This window comes from Micrasema longulum, unplaced genomic scaffold (assembly GCF_059751315.1).
Source record: "Micrasema longulum isolate JH-2025_06_02 unplaced genomic scaffold, ASM5975131v1 h1tg000140l, whole genome shotgun sequence".
Taxonomy (NCBI): Eukaryota; Metazoa; Arthropoda; class Insecta; order Trichoptera; family Brachycentridae; genus Micrasema; species Micrasema longulum.
In genome coordinates, this window is record NW_028277346.1 from 656,292 (window position 1) to 676,806 (window position 20,515).

At 35.2% G+C, this 20,515-nt stretch overlaps 1 protein-coding gene across 10 annotated transcripts in view; it reads right to left on the reverse strand.

The window, feature by feature from the left end:
- Positions 1–3,067: 3,067 nt before the first annotated feature.
- Positions 3,068–20,515, reverse strand: part of chb (CLIP-associating protein) — a 117,650-nt gene continuing 100,202 nt past the window's right edge. For all 10 annotated transcript variants that reach the window (XM_088242469.1, XM_088242470.1, XM_088242468.1 and 7 more), the window contains 11 exons: positions 18,275–18,515; positions 16,965–17,052; positions 16,568–16,690; positions 15,425–15,530; positions 14,018–14,131; positions 12,421–12,506; positions 10,970–11,111; positions 9,810–9,987; positions 7,107–7,313; positions 6,054–6,188; positions 3,068–3,586 (listed from right to left, as the gene is read on the reverse strand). In XM_088242469.1, the coding sequence (XP_088098595.1) occupies positions 3,512–3,586; positions 6,054–6,188; positions 7,107–7,313; positions 9,810–9,987; positions 10,970–11,111; positions 12,421–12,506; positions 14,018–14,131; positions 15,425–15,530; positions 16,568–16,690; positions 16,965–17,052; positions 18,275–18,515 (1,495 nt within the window). In that variant the 3' untranslated portion in view covers positions 3,068–3,511. The remainder of the gene's footprint in view (positions 3,587–6,053; positions 6,189–7,106; positions 7,314–9,809; positions 9,988–10,969; positions 11,112–12,420; positions 12,507–14,017; positions 14,132–15,424; positions 15,531–16,567; positions 16,691–16,964; positions 17,053–18,274; positions 18,516–20,515) is intronic.

Consider the following 20,515-nt stretch of genomic DNA (forward strand, 5'->3'; position numbering starts at 1 on the left):
TGATACGCTGCGATTGGTGTACCAACGCAGTGCCCTAATAATGAAATGATGATGATGAGTTACAAAACTCTCTGACTCGTACATTTATTGTGATATGTATATTGTAAAACAATTGAGTTGTAGAGTTACGAAATCCACTCGGAATGAATTTAAAAAGAAAAAACATCAAAAATTGGAGTAGTTTAATAATGTGTTTTTTATGCGTCATTATTACTACTCCGCCAACGTTGTGGTGTGAAAAGGGATTATTTGAGCCAGAGCAATTGACAGGTACAGCCCTGTGAATCTCTACACTTCCATATTCTGTTCTCAAAGATAATTCTCCACCACTTGTGAAATGTCTGTCAATCTCGATGGACTCCCTGGTGGATTGAATGGAGCACTTGCCCACAGGGATTTGGACTCACTCAAAATAATTTTATAAATAAAATACCCTGATTTTTAATATTAAAATTATATTTAAACTATTTAGCACTTATGAAGATGTTCATCTTGCCTATAATTCGATCGAAACACGTTGCGATTGGCGTGCCGATGCAGTGCTCTATACATCATTCGGTGTGGGTAAGAAAATGACGTTGATGATTTAGCACTGTAAGAGAATTTGAATCATTAAAATACCAGTTGACTTTGTCAATAAAAAAATCTATGGCACTGTTTTAACGCATTTTTATATTGTACTAAGAATTTTGCTTCGTTTGATATAAGAGGTTTGATTAAAAAAATACATGGAATATATGAATTTCGAACTTAAATACGTAATTGTAAGAGCTTACTTTTTATTCCTAGATTGGTACACATGTTTATAATTAATCTGTGAATTTTTGGCTATTTTGGACACGTAACTTGTCAATTTTTTGTGATTATATCCCTTTCGCTCTTGAGATATTTTTAAAATTTTTCTTTACTCTCCTTTTTTTTGGACCATCTCTCCACTTCGGATACTGGAGCTATCATATAAAAAATATGTTGCCAGGAACATGAACAATCGTTGTGGCCAGGATCTAACAGAATATGGAAGGCCATTTGAATTTTTGTTTGTACACAAACGTGTTTGCCAGGAGTGAAAGCGATACCAGAATGAAAATGACGGGATGCTAAGTTCTCGGGGCTTGTTGGTACATTTTTTTAACAAAAAACCAGACCGCATCGATGCTCCACCCACCATATTCACCGGACTTTGATGAAGAGGACTATGAAAGGACGACGATTCGCCGAAGGCCAGGATTGGAAAAAAGCTGGCGCAAGTGTATTACGTCCGATGGTGATTACTTTGAAGGGGACAATATGAACAAATAAAGATTTTTTTCAATATGAAACTAGAAACTCTCGGTCTCACAATGCTGAAAGAACGGCAAGAAAGGGGTGACCTGATGGCTCTCCATATCTCTTTATAAGATACTGAATTTTGCGGATGATAAGACGCATCGGGCCATAAGATGCACTCCAATTTTTGGTTGAATTTTCAAAGTAAAAAAGTGCATACGGTCCGAAAAATACGGTACGAAACAGTCACTATAGCTGCCCAAATTTGGATGACATGTTCAAGCTCAAAGCTCGACTTCCGAGGCCACAGTCTCAAGCTGGAGAAAACCAGATCCAATCCGGAAACATTTTTTGAGCAATGGGTTGTTGAAAAAAAAAAAAAATATCAAAAAAATTTAAAATAACTAACAACTCCGTGTATTTTTTTATCAAACGTTGTATACTTTTCTCATGGTAATCTCACAAGCCGTCACAATTTTCAAATACTATTAAAATTAAAATTATTAATTTAATTCGATTCATACGACATTTGCGCACAATTCCACCGCACACTATTAACTTTAGTCCTGCGTTGTTTTAGCGGAAATAAACACAAGGATAACATTACAACGATCTATTGAGCGGCCGTTGACAAATTATTGATCAACAAGTATTTACATCGCATTTTTGAGAATGCATTATATCGAAATGGGTGTTTGAAGAGACAATAAAAAATTATGGCAAGACTTTTCTAAGAACAGTCGCCTAACAGATCACATGAATTGGAAAAGTACATGCAGTGTATCTCAATCATGTGTTACAGGAAGGTAAGGTGATCAGTCTTTCACTTCAGGTGCCAGTCTAGGGACAGTGAAATACGGCAACGTGAAACCACTTTATAAACAAATATTTCACAAGCTGACCCTCCCAAGAATCAATAATTAATTTGTCCTGTATTTGAATTAATCTGTCTTGTATTCAAATTAACCTGTCCTATATTCAAATGAATTTGTCTTGTATTTAAATGAATTAAACACTATATTTTATGGTCATACAAATGTTCTGTTGGGGACTGTTCTTGGAAAAATTAAAGAATAGAAAAGAATCACAAGAATGAAAATAATCAAAGGAATTTGATTATTTTAGTAATTTGGGGTAAATTCTGAACGCAATCAAATTGCTGCAACTTTATGCCAAATGCAAATAGACCAATAAGAAACTTCAGCCGTACGAGAAATTGGATGAAAAAAATGTTTTCTTGGCAAAAATGAGCACTAAATTTTACAGCAAAGTTTCTTGAAAATGTACAAAAAAAATATTTTAATAGAAACGCTCTACTTTAAACGACGTCACTGGTTCATATGAACCAAGCAATGATATGAGAGCTGTGAAGGATTTCCGGTTTGCTTACCGTAAACAAACCAATTGGGAGAACTAACAGAGAAGAACCTCCGACGTCACACACGGAGTTATTTTAGAAATACAAAACTTTAAAAAATCAAGGCGCTGATATTACTATATACATTTTTTTTATTTTTTATTTGGCTTAGTTTAATAGTCGGTTAAAAAATATTAAAAAAAACCGATCTTCCTCATTGGCTATGGACAAATTGTAGCAACTTCATACCGAATGCAAATTAGACCAATCGTCAATGGACGAGCAGCTGCAACTCTACACCGAATGCAAATAGACTAAAATAATCGGCAATAGACAATTACTGCTGCAACTTCACTTGAAATAAATTCATTCAAATGATCATTTGATTTCCATTCATTCAATTGCTAATTCAACAAATACAGAACACAGAAATAACTAAACATCTTTTTAATTAAAAAAATATTTAATCAAAATAAATAATAATGAATTGTATAAATTTTGCAACATATTTGAATTATAATCTCTTTCATTGCCCCTTAGAATATAAAGCATTCGTTATTGTTAGATCGAGTTCTTCGAGACGTTTCTTGGTGGAACTGCATTTAATTTACAATAAGATTTTGTAACTTAGCGTATTTAATTTATTATAATTAATTAAAATGCGATCAAATAGAAACTTATAAACCTGTATCTAGCGATATTTTTTTATTTTATCGCAACGTGCTAAAAAAATAGGGATTCGTCGCGTTTGAGATTAAGCGTAGTGATTATGTTTTGTTACTTGTGGTTATTTATATTTTATATGATGTTGTTTAGTTCAAAGCGACGGGCGCGTGTTGTAAGCGAAGGCGTGCATCGACGTCGCTTTTCGTACATTTTCCTCCTGCGCTAGACTTTTGTTTCGCCGTGCCGCGGCGTCTTCTGCGGGGTCAGCTGTTCGCCTCTCTCCTTCCTCAGATAAACCTGCAAATATACACAAGTTCAAATAGTACATTAAACGACACCTGACTCCCACATTTTACACAGTTTCAAAACAGTTTTTTTAAAATTAATTTAACAATGCGTAACAGTCACCCACCGTACGTATTAGGGACTTGAATTTAGAGTTGTCACTATTTTTTTTGTACAAAATAATGCTTTATCTTTTTTAAAATTGTAAAAAACATGTCATTGAAAGTATTGTCCATCACTAGTGACCGACTACTTTCTCCAATGTTTCTGGCAGCATACGAATACCATTTTGAAAGAACGATTGAGTTTTTGAGGTTATCCACGAATCGAGCCATTTTTTGGCATCTTCACAAGAATAAATTGATGCTCAGCCAGGCCACAAGTCATCGATCGGAACAAGTGGTAATCGGAAGGAGCAATCAAAAGTGAAGGGTAGGACGTCACAAAATTACTTTGTCGTGTCTCTACTCGTATTGCGACCATTTTCCCTTCAATGCTCGGCTCGAACGCATCAATTGCAGTTGCCAGCGATCTCTCGTGATGGTTTCATTGAGTTTGAGGAGCTCATAATACACTACGCCCAGCTGATCATGGTGCAGAGCAAAGATGGCGATGACGATGTTTGGTGATGTTCCGACAGAGTGTGGTCTCTCTACATTATTTGTGCTACAGCCACAGATTTTTTTTTTATAGTCACGCAGTAAAATTCCCCGGAAATACTCTTGGAATGCGGAATGACACATACTGTTATTTCAAGCCTTATTGTGGAGCTTCACGATGAAGTATTGTCCAATGTAAAAAAGCTAAGATAACACTATCTATCGGGACATGCACAGAAAAATAGGTCCATATTATCCGCTAAAGCCGTATTCAGCAAACGAATTGCCCTTATTAATGGGTGAATTCTGACTAGCATTAGTGTGCGTGCTTCTGGGTGTGTAAAACAGTGCATGAGATCTCGCTCTAGTACAATTATTGGTAACATACAAACTGATCTCTTTTGGTATATTTGGATTATATATCCTTCCAGGAATCAGCATGCAGAAATGTTTCCCAAGAAAAATTTGACAACGAGATTCGAGGGTGTTGCAATCCAACTTCCTTGCTAGAAATAGTGATGGATACAAGAATGGGTAATTATTACTAATGGACTATCTCTTCGTTCTAGTAACGAGAGAACCCTTTTAATACCCTGTCATCGCTCTAATTTTCTTGCCTCCTCTTTCACAGTAGTAGCCGCTCGATTGTGGAATAATCTACCCACTAATGTTAGAGACGCCCCTTCTTCATTTACATTTAAGTCAAGATTGAAATGTCACTATCTAAATATTTGAATTGTTCCTTTATCCTTCTTCTTTCCTTCCCATCCCCTCTCCTCTCTTCATAGTATAATGTTAATTTTTTTTTTATATATATTTATTTTTGTTTATCTTTGCTTTTAATTTTTGTATAAAATTCAATATGTCCATGTATTTATAATTTTCTCAAACTGAACGGTTTGGGTAGGTAGGGAGAAATTGCCTTAAGGCAATATGCCCGCCCTTATATGTATATTTATTGTATATGTATATAAAGTATCAAATAAATAAATAATTATTATTTTCATTATGATATAAGTATAGAAAATATCGCTTTGGAACCTTTTTTTAATATGTTCACCGAGGACACGGGATACTCTTGAGGCCACAAAGAAATTTTTCTTTGTGCAAAAGTCACACAGTACGTGTTTTTAATTTTAATTTTCTTTTTCAAAATTCTAAATAATATGATTGATTCGCCGTATCTTTTACAAAATATTGTTTTCCGTTGTCCTCGTCGCTATACCAGATTAAATTCCCCTTTTTATATACCAACTTGTAAAAACAATTATTCCTCGAATTCATTCATTAGACGTACCTGTAGAAATTATAACGGACTCAGTATTGATGTAGACATTTTTAACTGCACGTTGCATTTGTACAGAAAATTTCTTCATGGGGTCGATTATTTGGGATAGTTGCTGAATGTGCATCTTGAGTGGTTTATGCTATGTATATGTGCCGCATGTAATGTATATGTTTGTGTATGTTTTATATGTGCGTTCATGTGTGTGCGTGGATGGCTCGGAGTGTACATTCGGTATTTTTATTTATTTTAATTTATTACCTCCATGGAAAACGCAAATGTTAACAATTATTCTTTTCTCAATTAAAATTCTTATTTATTTATTTTTTTTTGTCACATTTAATGTTTATGTCATTTTAATTTATGAAAACTTAATTGGTCTTTTTATGTTAAAAAATTGTTGTTTTTAATACTTATTCTGCATGACTGTATGTTTTCTGAATAAAATAAAAATAAAATAAAATATTACAGGAAAACGTTGTACCAGCATTCTGCCGAGATCTGCTCTTGTAGACGCATGACCAGAAATGCGATAATGACTCAAACGAATTCGTTAAAAATTAACAAGAATAGAAGTAGTTTTTACAGCAGTTACCTGCAGCAGGCGTATCTTGGATGCCGTCAGCTGCTGGAGATGTGGCCTCATCCGCTCCTCTCCTGTGGCTAGCTGGAGCTGCACCATACAGAAAACGGCCGCCTTGCGTACGGAGCTATTCTCGTGGTCTGCCAACTGGAAAGAAACACAAACAAAAAAGATTAGTTTAGTATTCAAATGGTATAAAAATATGTTTTTAAATTATGATATTGAAAATAATGTCAGTCCTATTTTGGGCCACTTTTACCAACAAATCTGGCGTTATTTTGCGTGCGTGTTATAAAGGCTTTTAATGCTTTGTTTGCATAGCCAGGTTTCCCAAACTATATTCCGCAGAACACCAGTGTTCCACGGAGCCTGAATAGGTGTTTTGGAAAAAATTGGAGTAATGAGGAAGTTCAGTAGTTTTTTATTTATTTGTTATAATAGACTATACTAAGCCAAAAATTTTTTTTAAATTTTTATGTCGTATTATCAGTCCCATCATTTTTTAAACTTTTGTATTGATACTTATCGGGCGCAGAAAAAGCATTTCATGTGAAATAGAAGATAAATCACTGTTTGTCGCGGCGATGAAGAAAAAAACGAGTATAGATTGTCTCAAACACTCTACGTCGATGCTATAGATATACTCGCGAGTGAGAGACAATTTCACACGTGACACAGGCCAGCCATAAAATGCTCAGTTGCTCTCGGAGCTCCGCTAAGGGCGGACCGTCTGATTGCACTATGAGCATTGGCAAATGGTTTTTCCATGTTTTGAGCGACAATATTTCAAATAACTTTTGACTTTAAATATGGTTGATTGAAACAATTGCCTATATATTAATGTTCCATTTTTCTGATTTTAAATCCCTCATTTGTGTATCAACTACACAGCACTGGACCTTTTTTTTTCCTATTAGTTTTGATGATCTACCCAAAAACAGTGATCATGGACAGGGGTGTTCCTACTTTTAACCCCCTCAACTTATGATTCCTGGCAGTAAGCCGACAATAATAGCTTTAAGCTGCTCTGTACCTAACTCTGAATTCTCTCATTTGAATACTCACGTTGGCGACACCCGGCATGAGGGCCGCGAGGTGTTCGTCCGTCACGTCCTGCGGCCGAGCGCGCGCCAGCTCCGTGGCGAGCTTCAGCGCGCACAGGTTGTGCGGGAACTCGCGCGTGCTGATGATCGGACGCAGGAACACGACGGTCTTGTCGGCGGGGAGCGCCTTGGCCAGGGCTGGCATTCCGCCCTCGATCACACGCGTTACCTAGACGAGGTTTAAATCGATGGAATCAAAATACGGCATTGGAAACGAGATGTACGGTGAAAGCATTTCCCCCACATACCCAAAACCATTTAAAAGATAGTGTTTTTTTTTATTTCCCTCATACTAAAAAACATTTTTTTGTCAATAAACGAGTTACTTACAAAAATTTAAATTTCTCAAAACCGCAATTTTAATTGAATTTAACTCTACCGCTTTTGATGCCTCTTTCACTGTGAGTTTGGCAAATTATATCGTGGGCGTATGTCAAATTTTGTTATTTTGGCAAAACTATAAAATGACACTCCGTCAACTCTTCTCATATTTTAGTCTCACCGTGATATGACGCTTATGGTCAACTTACACAAATATTTCATAAAACACTTGCGATCAAAAAGTCTTAATTTTTTTGCCTCCTATATCACAGTAGTAGCTGCACGATTGTGGAATAATCTACGCACTAATGTCAAAGACACCCCTTCTTTATTCAAATTTAAAACACAATTTAAATGTCACTATGTAAATATTTTAGTTTTTCTTTCCTCTCCTTCTATCCTTCCCGCTTGCATCACCTCGTCTCCTCATAGCACAGAGCAGATTTTTATGTAAATTATTTTCTATATCTTTTTTGAAATTCGTTTGTCTAAATTTTTTTTATAAATAAAAATGATTCTATTTTACCTACAATATGTTCATATTTACCATTTATTTTCTCAAATTAAACAGTTTGGGTAGGTAGGAAGAAATTGCTCATTTTAATTTGTTTATTATGTATACAGCCTGAGCCAATTACAACTTACATGAAGAAACAAATGAGGATATTAGAAGCAAACTTAGAGATATTCGCGAAAAACTTTGAAAAAAGAATTGTGAGATTTCCAATTATGCTTCACCAACTTAATAGAGAATGCTAAGTTTGCGGCGTCAAGTAGTATAATTAAAATCTGTTTTGCAAGATTTAGAGACGGTTTTGAATTATGCTATTATTTAGATAGGTAGGTTTTTATGTTGAGTTTATTTTGGCATCAATAACTAATTTTCCGTTTTCGGTGGAGATTTCCATCTAAGTTTGCTTCTAATAACCTCATATGTACAAGAAACTGAACAAAAATAACATAAAATTATGTAGCAAAGACAAACAAGGGCAATAAAAATAATAATAATTTTTAGTGTTTTTTTTTCTTTTTTCGTTTCTTTTCTTGAATTAATTTTTAAGTACAAAATATTTCTGTTCATCATTTATATTTTTATACATAAATATAAACTATTTACCTAAGTATTAGTTTTAAATAATGGTACATATATTTTTTAAAAATGTTATTCAAAATTGTTTTATTAGTTTTTTTTTTTTAAATGGTTCAAAGTATTTCTAATACCAAATTATCTTTTTTTTATCGATAATGAGGAACTTCAGCCCTACGGGAAATTGGATACAAAAAATGTTTTCTTACGCGGGGTATAAATTAGAGCATTAAATTGTACGACAAAGTTTCTTGAAAATGTACAGAAAAAATAATAAAAAATATTTTGATAAAAACGCACTACTTTAAATGACGTCACTGGTTCATGTGAATCAACCTATGATCTGAGAGCTATGGAGGATTTCCGGTCTGCTTGTCGCTTCTGGACCAATAGGAAGAACTGAATGAGAATAAGCGGAAATGAACCTCTGACGTTTTTTTATATAGTTTATCTTTTTTAGACTTTCTTAATTTGTCAATTAATAATATTGTTTTAAATGCTCTGTATTACTTATGCTTACATGTATGCATATTTAATTGTATTTGTAACTAATATGTAAAAGGCACTAAGTGCCGTTTATTTCAATAAAAAAAAAAATAAATAAAAATAGTATACAATTTATTCATAATAATAGTCGGGCTCGTGGCGTATCGGTCAGTGCGTTTGCCGACCACGCAAGAGGTCTCGGGTTCGATTCCCGACATGGTTGATATAAAATATTTGTTAAAAGGGTGTTTTTTTACACTAGAATATTTCATAGTCCCTGGACTGGTACTTGAAGCGTAAAACTGATCATCTTACCTTCGTGTAACAAAAATGATCACGATACGCTGCTATTGGTGTACCAATGCAGTGCCCTATGCACCATTAGGTATTGAAAGGGAATGATGATATATTCATAAACACGATCAACATATAAAACTTCGAGCTAAACCATGCCAATCCATCTTCAGCCTACACTGCTTAAGTAACAAAGAAATCTACGAAAAGCCGAAAGATCTATCCCAAAGAATTCCAAGTTATGTTATACATAGCAGATTTTGATTTTGATTTAAACTGTATGTGTATATAGTGTTTAAATAAATAAATACATAAAACAACATGTCTTCTAGGGTCATGAAATGACGCCTGTGTTCAACGCCCTATTTTTAAGCGGCATGACATGACGCCTATGGTCAACAGCTCATATTTTATCGTTACTATGTGACAATTGTGGTCAGTGTCAACTTGACACGACGCTCGCGGATAGAGTAATACCTCCTTGGTCTGCACACTGTACTTGTCCATGAGCTTGAGCAGGATGAGGTCGAAGTAGTCGAGCCAAGTGGCGCGCATCTCGGGGCGCCGGCACAGCTGCACCAGCACGCGGATGGCTCCGGCCACCGAGGCCTCCGAGGGGCAGTCCATCAGCGCGAGGATGGCTCGCATTATGCTCCTGGAAACACAATAGGCGGACATTAGTTGTTACAAGGTTTTCACATCGTAGAGCCGAGCTCAACTACCGCGAAGGAGTGTGGCCACACCGATTCCAGATTAAATCTTAATACAACAACATAGATTACAAGATTTAATAATATAATATGTTTCTTATTTTTTTATATAATATTAATCACGTTTTATTAACAAAAATTACAATTTCTTTATCTACTACATGTTTTAGGTAATAGATTTCTCAGGATTATGTCTAGTCTGCCTAACTAGGTACAGCCTGTTTTATGGCAGACATTTTTATGCAAAATAAACAATAAAATGACTACTAGTAGTAACTAGTAGTAGTTTATTTATTATTTGGTTATACAATATTTAATTATGCAATTTAATATTTGAGAATGTTTTTAAGTAAATTTTCTGATTTTTTTATACTACACCCAGAAACCATTTTTTTACAAATTTGTTTAATTGAATCCAGATCATGGTTTTGCAATGTTCGGGTAACATATTGAATATCTAGGCATTTACAGAGCTTATGACCTGCCATTGGCTGGGCCAAGTGGGCCACTTTACACTCTGTGTAACATTCACCATTCTGCCAAGATCTGAACATTCTCATCCATGTAAGGATGGGTTGCCTTAACATAAATAAAAAAATAAAATTTAAAAAAAACATCCATATTCCTTCAATTCTTCAACCTGTTGATCTTTGTGCAGTTGAAGAGCTGAAACCTTTATTGATGAAACAGGTGAACGAATTGAAGGAATATAGATATTCAAATATAGGCAGAGTGGTGAATGTTACACAGTGTGTAAAGTGGCCACTTAAACTTGGCTATCCCAATGCGAAAAAAATTGACAATCGGTCGCTCTGTTGAGACGTGAAACAAACACAAACAAACACATTTATAATATTAGTATGGATGGATGGATGTCTGTTAGAGGGTATTTTGAATCCGGAGTATAGTAAAATAAAGCAAATTTACCTGAAGTGTTCCTGTGGCTTGCGGCAGTCTCCATACTTGAGGACCTCGTGCATGGAGTGCATTATGGTTATCCGAGTGTTCTCATCGTCAGAAGCCTTCAGGGTGCCAAACTTGTCCAGCACCTGTTGCTCAGTTAGTCCATCTATAAATGAGAAAAACATTTATCATTAATCAAGTTCTCGTCAGCCTCGCGGTGTAGTGGTCAGCACGTTTGCCTACCACGCAAGAGGTCTCGGATTCGATTACCGGCATAGGTTGACATGAAATATTTATTTAAAAAGGTGATTTTACACCAAAATATTTTCACAGTCCCTGGATGGGCACCTTTTTTTAATGGAATAACCCGCTAAGCCTCTATTTAGAGGCTTGTCAGAATGTGGGATAGAGGGAATATGGAAGGAGGTAATGAAAAAATACACCACAACACCCAGGACCATTAGAGAAAAATATCTCATAGACCCAAAAAAATTTAATTCTTTTATTACTGAAAATATTTTGTTAATCCCAAAAATTCAAAATTTTCCTCCTTTTAAAAAACACGCACTATCCTGGATTCAAACTAAAGATATGAACTCTTTTGTCCTATGATATAATTTGTTGCCCTTTAACGATTAATAACAAGGAATATTTTAATATATATTTTATATATTTTTTTAAATTATTATAAAACAAAAAAGTACCTCCAATATTTTACAGAATACTTTCGTTTCTCTTATGTTATACAAAAATATTATACTCGTCTATTTATTATAGGAGCGAAAAATTCGTAACCATTTCTTGTATACTCACGAACTGGCCATGCCTTTGTGGGATTTTTGTTTACTATTCTTACTGTTAATATTTATTTCATTGCAATGTAATTATTCTTTATTTTTTAATATACTGTTTTACCTCTTATGTATATTGTAAAAAAAAAAACAAAAAATTATAATAATAAATAAATAAAAATAAAAAATAAACATCTTTCTTGAATATTTTTTTTCTTGCAACTGACGGGAATCAAACCCGCGACGCCAGCCACGGTGCCTGAAGCGTGAGACTGATCATCTTATCGCGAAGCCTAGGTCTCAAAAGCCGGGCCACAGAGTGGAAGGCAAATGCTTTGATATCTATGGCAAAATCTCCTCATCCGAGCCCAGGTCCTTAAGAGAATATGCAATGGCAAAGTGGTTTGATGCATAGGTATTCGAACATAGTCTTTCTGTCTCTATCTCTCGCAGATGCCTCCCCGATTCTGTGCGAAAAAGACAACTGCGCGACAAAATCGAAGTCTCGTATTGCCGATTTCTGCGCCCCAAAACCGAACCGTTTTCAGTATCAGAATGAAATTTTTCGAAAAAGGAATTTGAGCTAAGATTATTAGTCCACCTCATAGAAAAATGGTTGGGCAATCACCAAAGATCCCTGGCAAAATATCTACTAATATAAAGAAAAATCTTAGGTAAACTGACCTTTTGTAATGAGGAATCCTTCCTTGTCAAATTCATGCGTTCTTACTCTGTCCTTTGATCTCTCTCTTTCTTCACTGGAGCCATCCCTAAAACAGATTTTGAGAAACTTGATTTACAATTTATATTTTTTTAAGTGAGAGGCCTATCACCATTATCGTGCCTTGATAATGCGTAAGTTTATTTAAATGAACTTCAATAGGAATAATTCAGTGGAAATAGTTCAGTCGATTCTTCACTTTGGAATGCAATATTGACGTGGGAGGAGGTGAGGATGATGTGAAAAATAAAGATGATGTGGATGATGTGGAAAATGTGAGAAATGTAGAAAAAATAAATGATGTTGAAAATGTGGATGGTATGGATAATGTAGATGATGTAAAAAATGTAGATGATGTGGAAAATGTAGAAGTTGTGGATGATGCGAAAAATATGGAAGTTGTGGATGATGTGGAAAATGTAGTGTTGTGGAAAATGTGGATGTTATGGAAAATGAGGAAGTTGTGGAAAATGTGGATGATGTGGAAAATGTGGATGATGCGGAAATGTTGATGTTGCGGAAAATGTGGATGTCGTGGCGGCCTCCGTGGTGTAGTGGTCAAGACGCTTGACTCACCTACGAAAGGTTCCGGGTTCGATTCCCGGTGAGAACACAAAAATTAAATGTGATTTTTCTCAAGCCTGGGTGTTTTGTGATGTAGTTCACTACTGTAATTGGGCCGCCTGGCCTGTTGTGGTGCAAGAATTAAAAAATAAAAATAAAATAAAATAAATATAAATAAAATGTGGATGTTATGGAAAATGTGGACGTTGTGGAAAATGTGGATGTTGTGGAAAATGTGGATGTTGTGGAAAATGGGGATGTTGTGGATGATGCGAAAAATATGGAAGTTGTGGATTATGTGGAAAATGTAGTGTTGTGAAAAATGTGGATGATGCGAAAAATATGAAAGTTGTGGATGTTGTGGAAAATGTGGATGTTGTGCAAAATGTGGATGATGTGGAAAATGTGGATGATGCGGAAAATGTTGATGTTGCGGAAAATGTGGATGTCGTGGAAAATGTGGATGTTATGGAAAATGTGGATGTTGTGGAAAATGTGGATGTTGTGGAAAAAGTGGATGTTGTGGGAAATGTGGATGTTGTGGAAAATGTGGATGTTGTGGATGATGCGAAAAATATGGAAGTTGTGGATGATGTGGAAAATGTAGTGTTGTGGAAAATTTGGATGTTGTGAAAAATGTGGATGTTGTGGAAAATTTGGATGTTGTGGAAAATGTGGATGTTGTGGAAAATGTGGATGATGTGAAAATGTATATGATGTGGAAAAATAATCCAGGATATTTTTTTAATCACCTTCATTTTTGTAAACTATTGAAAACCACACCTTTTCAGCCACTGCGTCCATTAGAATCGAGGACCCTAAGCAAGGTAACCGCCTCGGATCTCGCTACCACTAATTCGATCTGAATACAAGTGTCCCAGTGTCCATCCCCCCAGCCAACTGATCACGATCGATCCGGAAGGTGGAACAATTTTCAACAAGGGATTCCTTACACCTTCTCCTCGAGCCTCTCTCAGTAGTGATGATGAATGTTACCTGTGGTAATAATGCATCAGGTTGGCGGTATTCTGTGGCGTGGGAGACGAGTCCTTCGTACTGCCGGCTTCAGAGCTTTCGGCAGATATCGGCTTGCTGTCGCACATGTCCAGGCTGGAACGATCATTACAATAGAGTTAGAATTATTATTATTATATAGTAGTAGATAAAGGAAAATTTAAATACAGTAAAACCTACGATCCTCAATTTTATCTTTTCCCAAATTTTATGCTGAAATGTTCAGGTCCCATGTTTTCCATGCATTCTTATTCAAATATACCCCTCAATAAATGTATTTTACGTTTTTCATAACCACGGTTTAACGTTGAAAAAATTTAAAAACTGAATTGATGTGTCAAAAAACACCGAGCCGCGCGTCTCTGCTTTGCCCAAAACGGAGAACAAAAGCAAAAAAAAGGTAAATATTTGTTTAAAGTGTCTAATGTTCTTAAAGGCTAATTCGCATTGTATTTTGATACGTTTTTCTAACAAACACAATCACACACAATCTTAGTGACGTTCCAATGTCCTTTGCGGTTAGTTTTTCATTATAACAAACACAATCTTAGTGATGTTTCAATGTCCTTTGCGGTTAGTTTTTCCTTATACCCTTGTATATTTTGTCATTTTTTAAACAAAAACGCCATTTTGACATTTTACTAAACTGAGACAGGCATGTACCCATGTTTAGGAAGAATTAAGTCTTTACATCGATAAATTACTATGCAAAAAGTTTAAAAATGTGGCAATAGAAATATTACGTGAAGTTATAATAATGTTTGGATAATTTATATAGCGCCATTTTTGTGAAAAGAAGACGTTTTAAACAGCCATATTTATGTGAAACAGTTTTGCCGCGATGTATGGGACAGTTGAAATTCTGTGTTGCCATAGTTAAAAATAAATGATACCATATAAATAAAATTTCCCAAAATTTGAGGGAAAAAATATTTTATGCTAATTCAAATATACTACATTTATTTAGTAAATATATTCAAAATTTAAAAGTACATTTATTTATTTATTGAGGATATCAACATGTGAAAAAATATAGCAAATAAAATATACAGAGAATAAAACTAATGACAGATATACATGAAATATATATAAACCGGTTTCTTTGCGTGTGTAAAATATGTTTTTTTAAACAATGTTTTGAGTTTGTCCAAATGTTTGTAGACAGGCTGGATTTCCTCCCTAGGAAGTAAGGATATAAATTTATTGCAACAGAGAGGGAAAGTATTTTTGAGAAGGAAATATGGAAGTCTAGGCAGTTACAGGGCTTACGACCTGTCATTGGTTGGTTTAAGTGGCCAGATTACATGTAACATTCACCATTCTGCCTATGTTTAAACATCCACATTTCCTTAACTCTTTCATTTGTTGACTTCTGTGTAAAATGTTTACCTGTGATGTCCATTGATGCCATTCAGCTGCCTGTTGTTGGCTGCATCGGACATCTGACTGATGCCCGAGTCTTTAGAGGCGGAGTCTCCGACCACCTCTGTCATACCTGAACCAAAATATGCATTTGAATTCCAGTGAAAATAATCAAATGTCGGAATGCAGAAATGTTTTCAACATGATAAAAACTAAAGCATTTAATTGTAATGTGAATTTGTTCGAAAATTCATATCAATTTTGGAAATCTTTGCTCATTTTGAGAACATATCCGTATCAATTATTGGGCTATAAATGTGATTGGGCACAAATCTGTTTAGGTGTTCCCCAGGAAAGTCTACTCGGTCACCCATTATGTTTTTTTTTTTAATTGTTTTAAGAAATTAGTTGAATGGTTGAGTCAGAAAATAAAGGCAGAGAGAGAGAGAATAGGGAATTATCACATACTACGAATACCGATAAAAATATATGAAATGGATTTACATTTTCAAAATCAATATGGAGAAATGTTTTCATATATAACTTTAAAAAGAAATTATAAAAAAATATGTCATTAGAAAAACGCGACATGTTTGGCATTGATAGTTGTGACTCAAGATTCGTGAAGATGTTCTGTAAAAATTGGCAAAAAAACAGTCAGGAACAAAGTTGAAAATTAACACAAATCGTGACGTATTAGGAGCGTGGCCAATGCAATGACCGTTTTTGCGGGAATTCAAAATTACAAATTTAAAAAAAATATTTTTTTTACTGGACAGTATTTCATAGACTCTTATTATTTTTAAAAGAAGGAAAAGTGATATTTCCCTATTTTGTCTGCGTCCAGGCGGACGAAAAATACAATTCTGTGTGAAGAAAAATCTTGAATAAGTGTTTTCTACTAGATGGCTACACTCCAATCCTCGGATAAAAATCCTGAAAAGTATAATCGAGTGGAGAAAAACCCGCCTCGCAGTGTGGTGGTTGGTACATTTGCCTAATTGAACATACTTGAAGGTCGTCATGAAATAATGTCCCTGAATTGTACAAACTGAAAATGAAAAAACCAGCATTTACTTTACCAGTGCACCGTCAGGGTTTGATGACGATGAGAGGAAATAAATACAGGTAGAATCCATTATAGAAGCTAAGATTATTTAGTAAATTCACCATGAGATTGAAGATGAGTATAGTTCTGTATCTCGGCTGTGGTTCGCCTGAGGCTTCGGTATACATCTTCGGAGCATGCCGTAGGGGATCCACCATGCGGTAAGGAGGGACTGTCTCCACCGGCTAGAAAATTACAAAAATGTTTATTGTACAAATAAATATGTGTATAACTTTTCATCTGCCGTTTTTTTTCTTGGACCAGTTGGTTTTATTAAAATATTTTGAGTTTGTCAAAATGCTTGTAGACAAAATACTGGATTTCACCCGCTAGGGAGGTCATTAAGATTAACGCATTGCAACAGGGATGGAGAACATTTAAGAGAAGGGAATATGGAAGTCTAGACATTTACAACTCAAAATATTGTAATGACTTCGTAAATAAAGTAAAAGAACTTACATGAGCCAGCTCTTCTGACATGCGTTTGTACAATACTAGAGGCGGCAGTCTGCAAGTCGGGAGGCAGCTCCGACAGCATGGATGTCAACTGAAATCAAATATAACCGTTGTAAATTGGGAGTTTTGTTTATCGACGGTGATACTCTCACTTCTGTTCAATGTACTCCATAGTCCTAACGCTCCTATATACCTCCATCAACGCTTATCAGTTCATGGTTTACCTCTTCGTTCTAATTCTTAAAGCACCCTCTTAATACCCATTCGCAATTCTTCTTTCTTCTCTGACTCATATAGTGTCCATGCGGCTCCACTGTGGAATCATCTCCCATCCACTATCAGAGATATTACCACAGTATCTCTGTTTAAATCACGTCTGAAGAAACATCTCCTTTCTCTTCCCTTATCTCTTCTCCTTTCCTCTTTATTCCTTTTTCCCATTGATTAATAGTACTGATTTAATAATAATAAATTTCGACAATTTTTTTTGCGCCGTTTTCGTGAGTAATTACTTCAAGGGCGCTGTACATTATACTTAAATAAAAAAATAAGGTCTATCTACAGGCTAACTCTCCATCACTATTTACTAACGGACAAATTTTACAAATCATGTAATACACATAATATGGTACTTCTAAAAGTTACATCAAAAATAATATACTAAAATATTATACAAGAATAATATCCAAAAACCGTTATTTCTATTTATGTATATCTTTAGCTTTTTTTTATTATTTTCTATTCAATATGTTTTGTAAGTTGAATTATATCAATAAAATTTTTATTTTATTGATTGGTTGGTAGAAATTGCCATTCAGCAAAAATCTTGCCAATGTAAGATTTATAAAAAAAAATTAAACCTAAAGATTATACAAGATTTATATTTAAAAAATTAACCTAAAAATTATACAGCATATTCAGTAGAAAGTTTAAATAATTCTAGAATAAATGTAAAAAAAATAATAAAAATTCTACAGTAATACAACAAGAAAATCATAAGTACTGTTTCATACAGCTGGGCAAAGTGAACAAAAAACTGTATATATTATGAAATGCATGAACAAATAAATGTAATTACCATTCACTATCTTTGAAAAAGTTCAAAAGGTTTGTTCTATAGGAACAATACCCTACACTAAATATATCAGATACGTGGGAATAACTATTGCCGAGTTCATGAAGTCTGAAAGTAAATATTGAAATCAGTACTTTCCAATAATTACCAACAGCACGAATTTTGGTTTAAACCTATCCACAAGGACAGTACAATTTGGGTAAAAGCTAGAGCCGCTCGCCCAGCAGAGGTTGCTTACCATGGGAGCGTCGCAGCCAAACAGCGCAACTAGCGCCCGGCGCGCGGCGAGCTTGAGGTCGGCGTTCCTCTCCTGCGTCATGACCACGATGCGCTGCAGCGCGCGCTGGCTGGTGGGCTGGCTCGGGACGCTGCTGGAGCCGAAGCCGCACTCCCAGTACTCGTTGGCCAGCGAGGACAGGAAGTTGAGCGTGGCGAGCTTCGTCTTGCTGTTCGGTTTCTGAACGTTGTCAGCCAGAAATCTAAAAGATAAAAACAATACAAATTTCATATATTTTACCATTGGCATTGACTACAAATTCAACCCACTTAGGGGGTATAAGCAGAAAAAAAGAGGTCATAAATAAATTTATATTATTAGCCGAGTGCAGAGAAAAAACTTAATTTGAGGAAAGTACATTCTGATCTCATAGGCAGAAAATAACCCGAAGGTGAAGACAATAGAATGTACTTTCCTCACCTTAAGTCTGCATACGGGTATAAATCTTCTTACTATAGTAAAACCACATTTTTACATTCCTCAATTTTATGTTTTCCGGCTTTTTACATCAAAATGTTCAGGTCCTATTTTTATTCAAATATTCGCATCAATTAATATTTTTATCATAACCCCGGTTTTACGTTGAAAATTTTTCAAAACCCATTTGATGTGTCTAAAAAACACCGAGCCACTATTTAAAAGGACCACGGGGAGTGGTAACATAGGACATTGGACAATTCAATGAGGAAATTCAATGCAACGGGAAATTGGATATAAAAATGTTTTTTTACGCGCAGTAAAAATGAGACCACCTAATTATACGGCAGTTTCTCAAAAACGTATTAAAAAATTTATAAAAATAAACTGCATTGAACCGTCACAAGTTATGTCAATCAATTATAGCATTGTGATAGATTTCCGGTTTCCGGGTACCCATATTTTTCAACATTTAGCGTGTTTTGACAGGTGCGGGTTCTCCAATCAGGAAAACTAACTGACTCGAACTCGTGACGTCACGGGCGAAGTAATTTCAAAACTAAAAAAAAATAGCAATGATAATACGTCACATAAAAATAAAAAATAAATTTTGGCTAAGATAGTTAACAAATAGTAAAAAAAAAATAAAAAAAACCACTGATCTTCCTCATTCAATTATCACCGTTACTCTCCCGCTTCATGACCAAATTTTGTATTTTATTCACCATGCAATAAATACATATCGAACATTAACATAGTTCCTTCTGTCACCTCTGACTGGCGTAGGAGCTTTCCTGTATCAACAAGCAAAAGTCCTACAATTCTTCTTCATTGTCTCGCTCGAGGCTTAGCGTCATAGTCCGGTGGGATGTCAAGCACCAAGTGTATTCATTTGTCTCAAACCAGGGCCACGATTATAAAGTCTATCTTCATCGATACATATTGAGATGGTACAAAGTAACATCGATATTTATGTGTGAAAATGTGTACATTTGTACGAAAATTCAAAGTTTCTTCGTCGGTAACCTGTAATTGAACATGTTTAGAAAAAAAAAATTGTAAACATATTCTATTTTTCATACGGAAAACTTTTTTTATTTATTTTTTTATTTTTTATTAATAAATTTCATAAAAGGTACATTTAAAAAAAAATTCTATACATATCTACTTTTATACATCTAGTAAATGTTATCACTGTAACTCTCCATAAAAAGGACCAACTCTTGTGCTTGGAGAGTGACTTACGCTGTTGTAGTTGTTTATTGTTTATTATAAGAGTTTATTCCCAACACTTATGTATGGAAGTGAAACATGGAACTGGCAGAGGAAGGATGAAAGCCGAGTGAACGCGGTTGAAATGCGATCTCTTAAGACAAATGTGTGGGAAATCAATGTATGACAGGGTTACGAATGATGAAATCAGGCGAGAGTGTAAATCTGAGACAAGTATAATTGATAAGATTAAGAAAGGGTCTCCGAGATGGTTTGGTCACGTAGAACGAATGGACGACGAAAGAATGGTAAAACAAGTATATATGGCGAAAATGAACGGCAACGTTAGACGAGGACGACCGAGGAAGACGTGGCATGATCAGATAAACCAAAATCTTAAGTCTGGTCATGTCAAAAGCAGACGGAACCGAAGGGCATGTATGACAAGATGTATGAATGTGGAAGAGGCTAGGATTGTATGCCAGGATAGACGTGTGTGGCGGTCCATTCTCTCTGCCTACCCCTACGGAGAAATGGCGTGATGGCAGTAGTAGATAAGAGTTTATATAATTT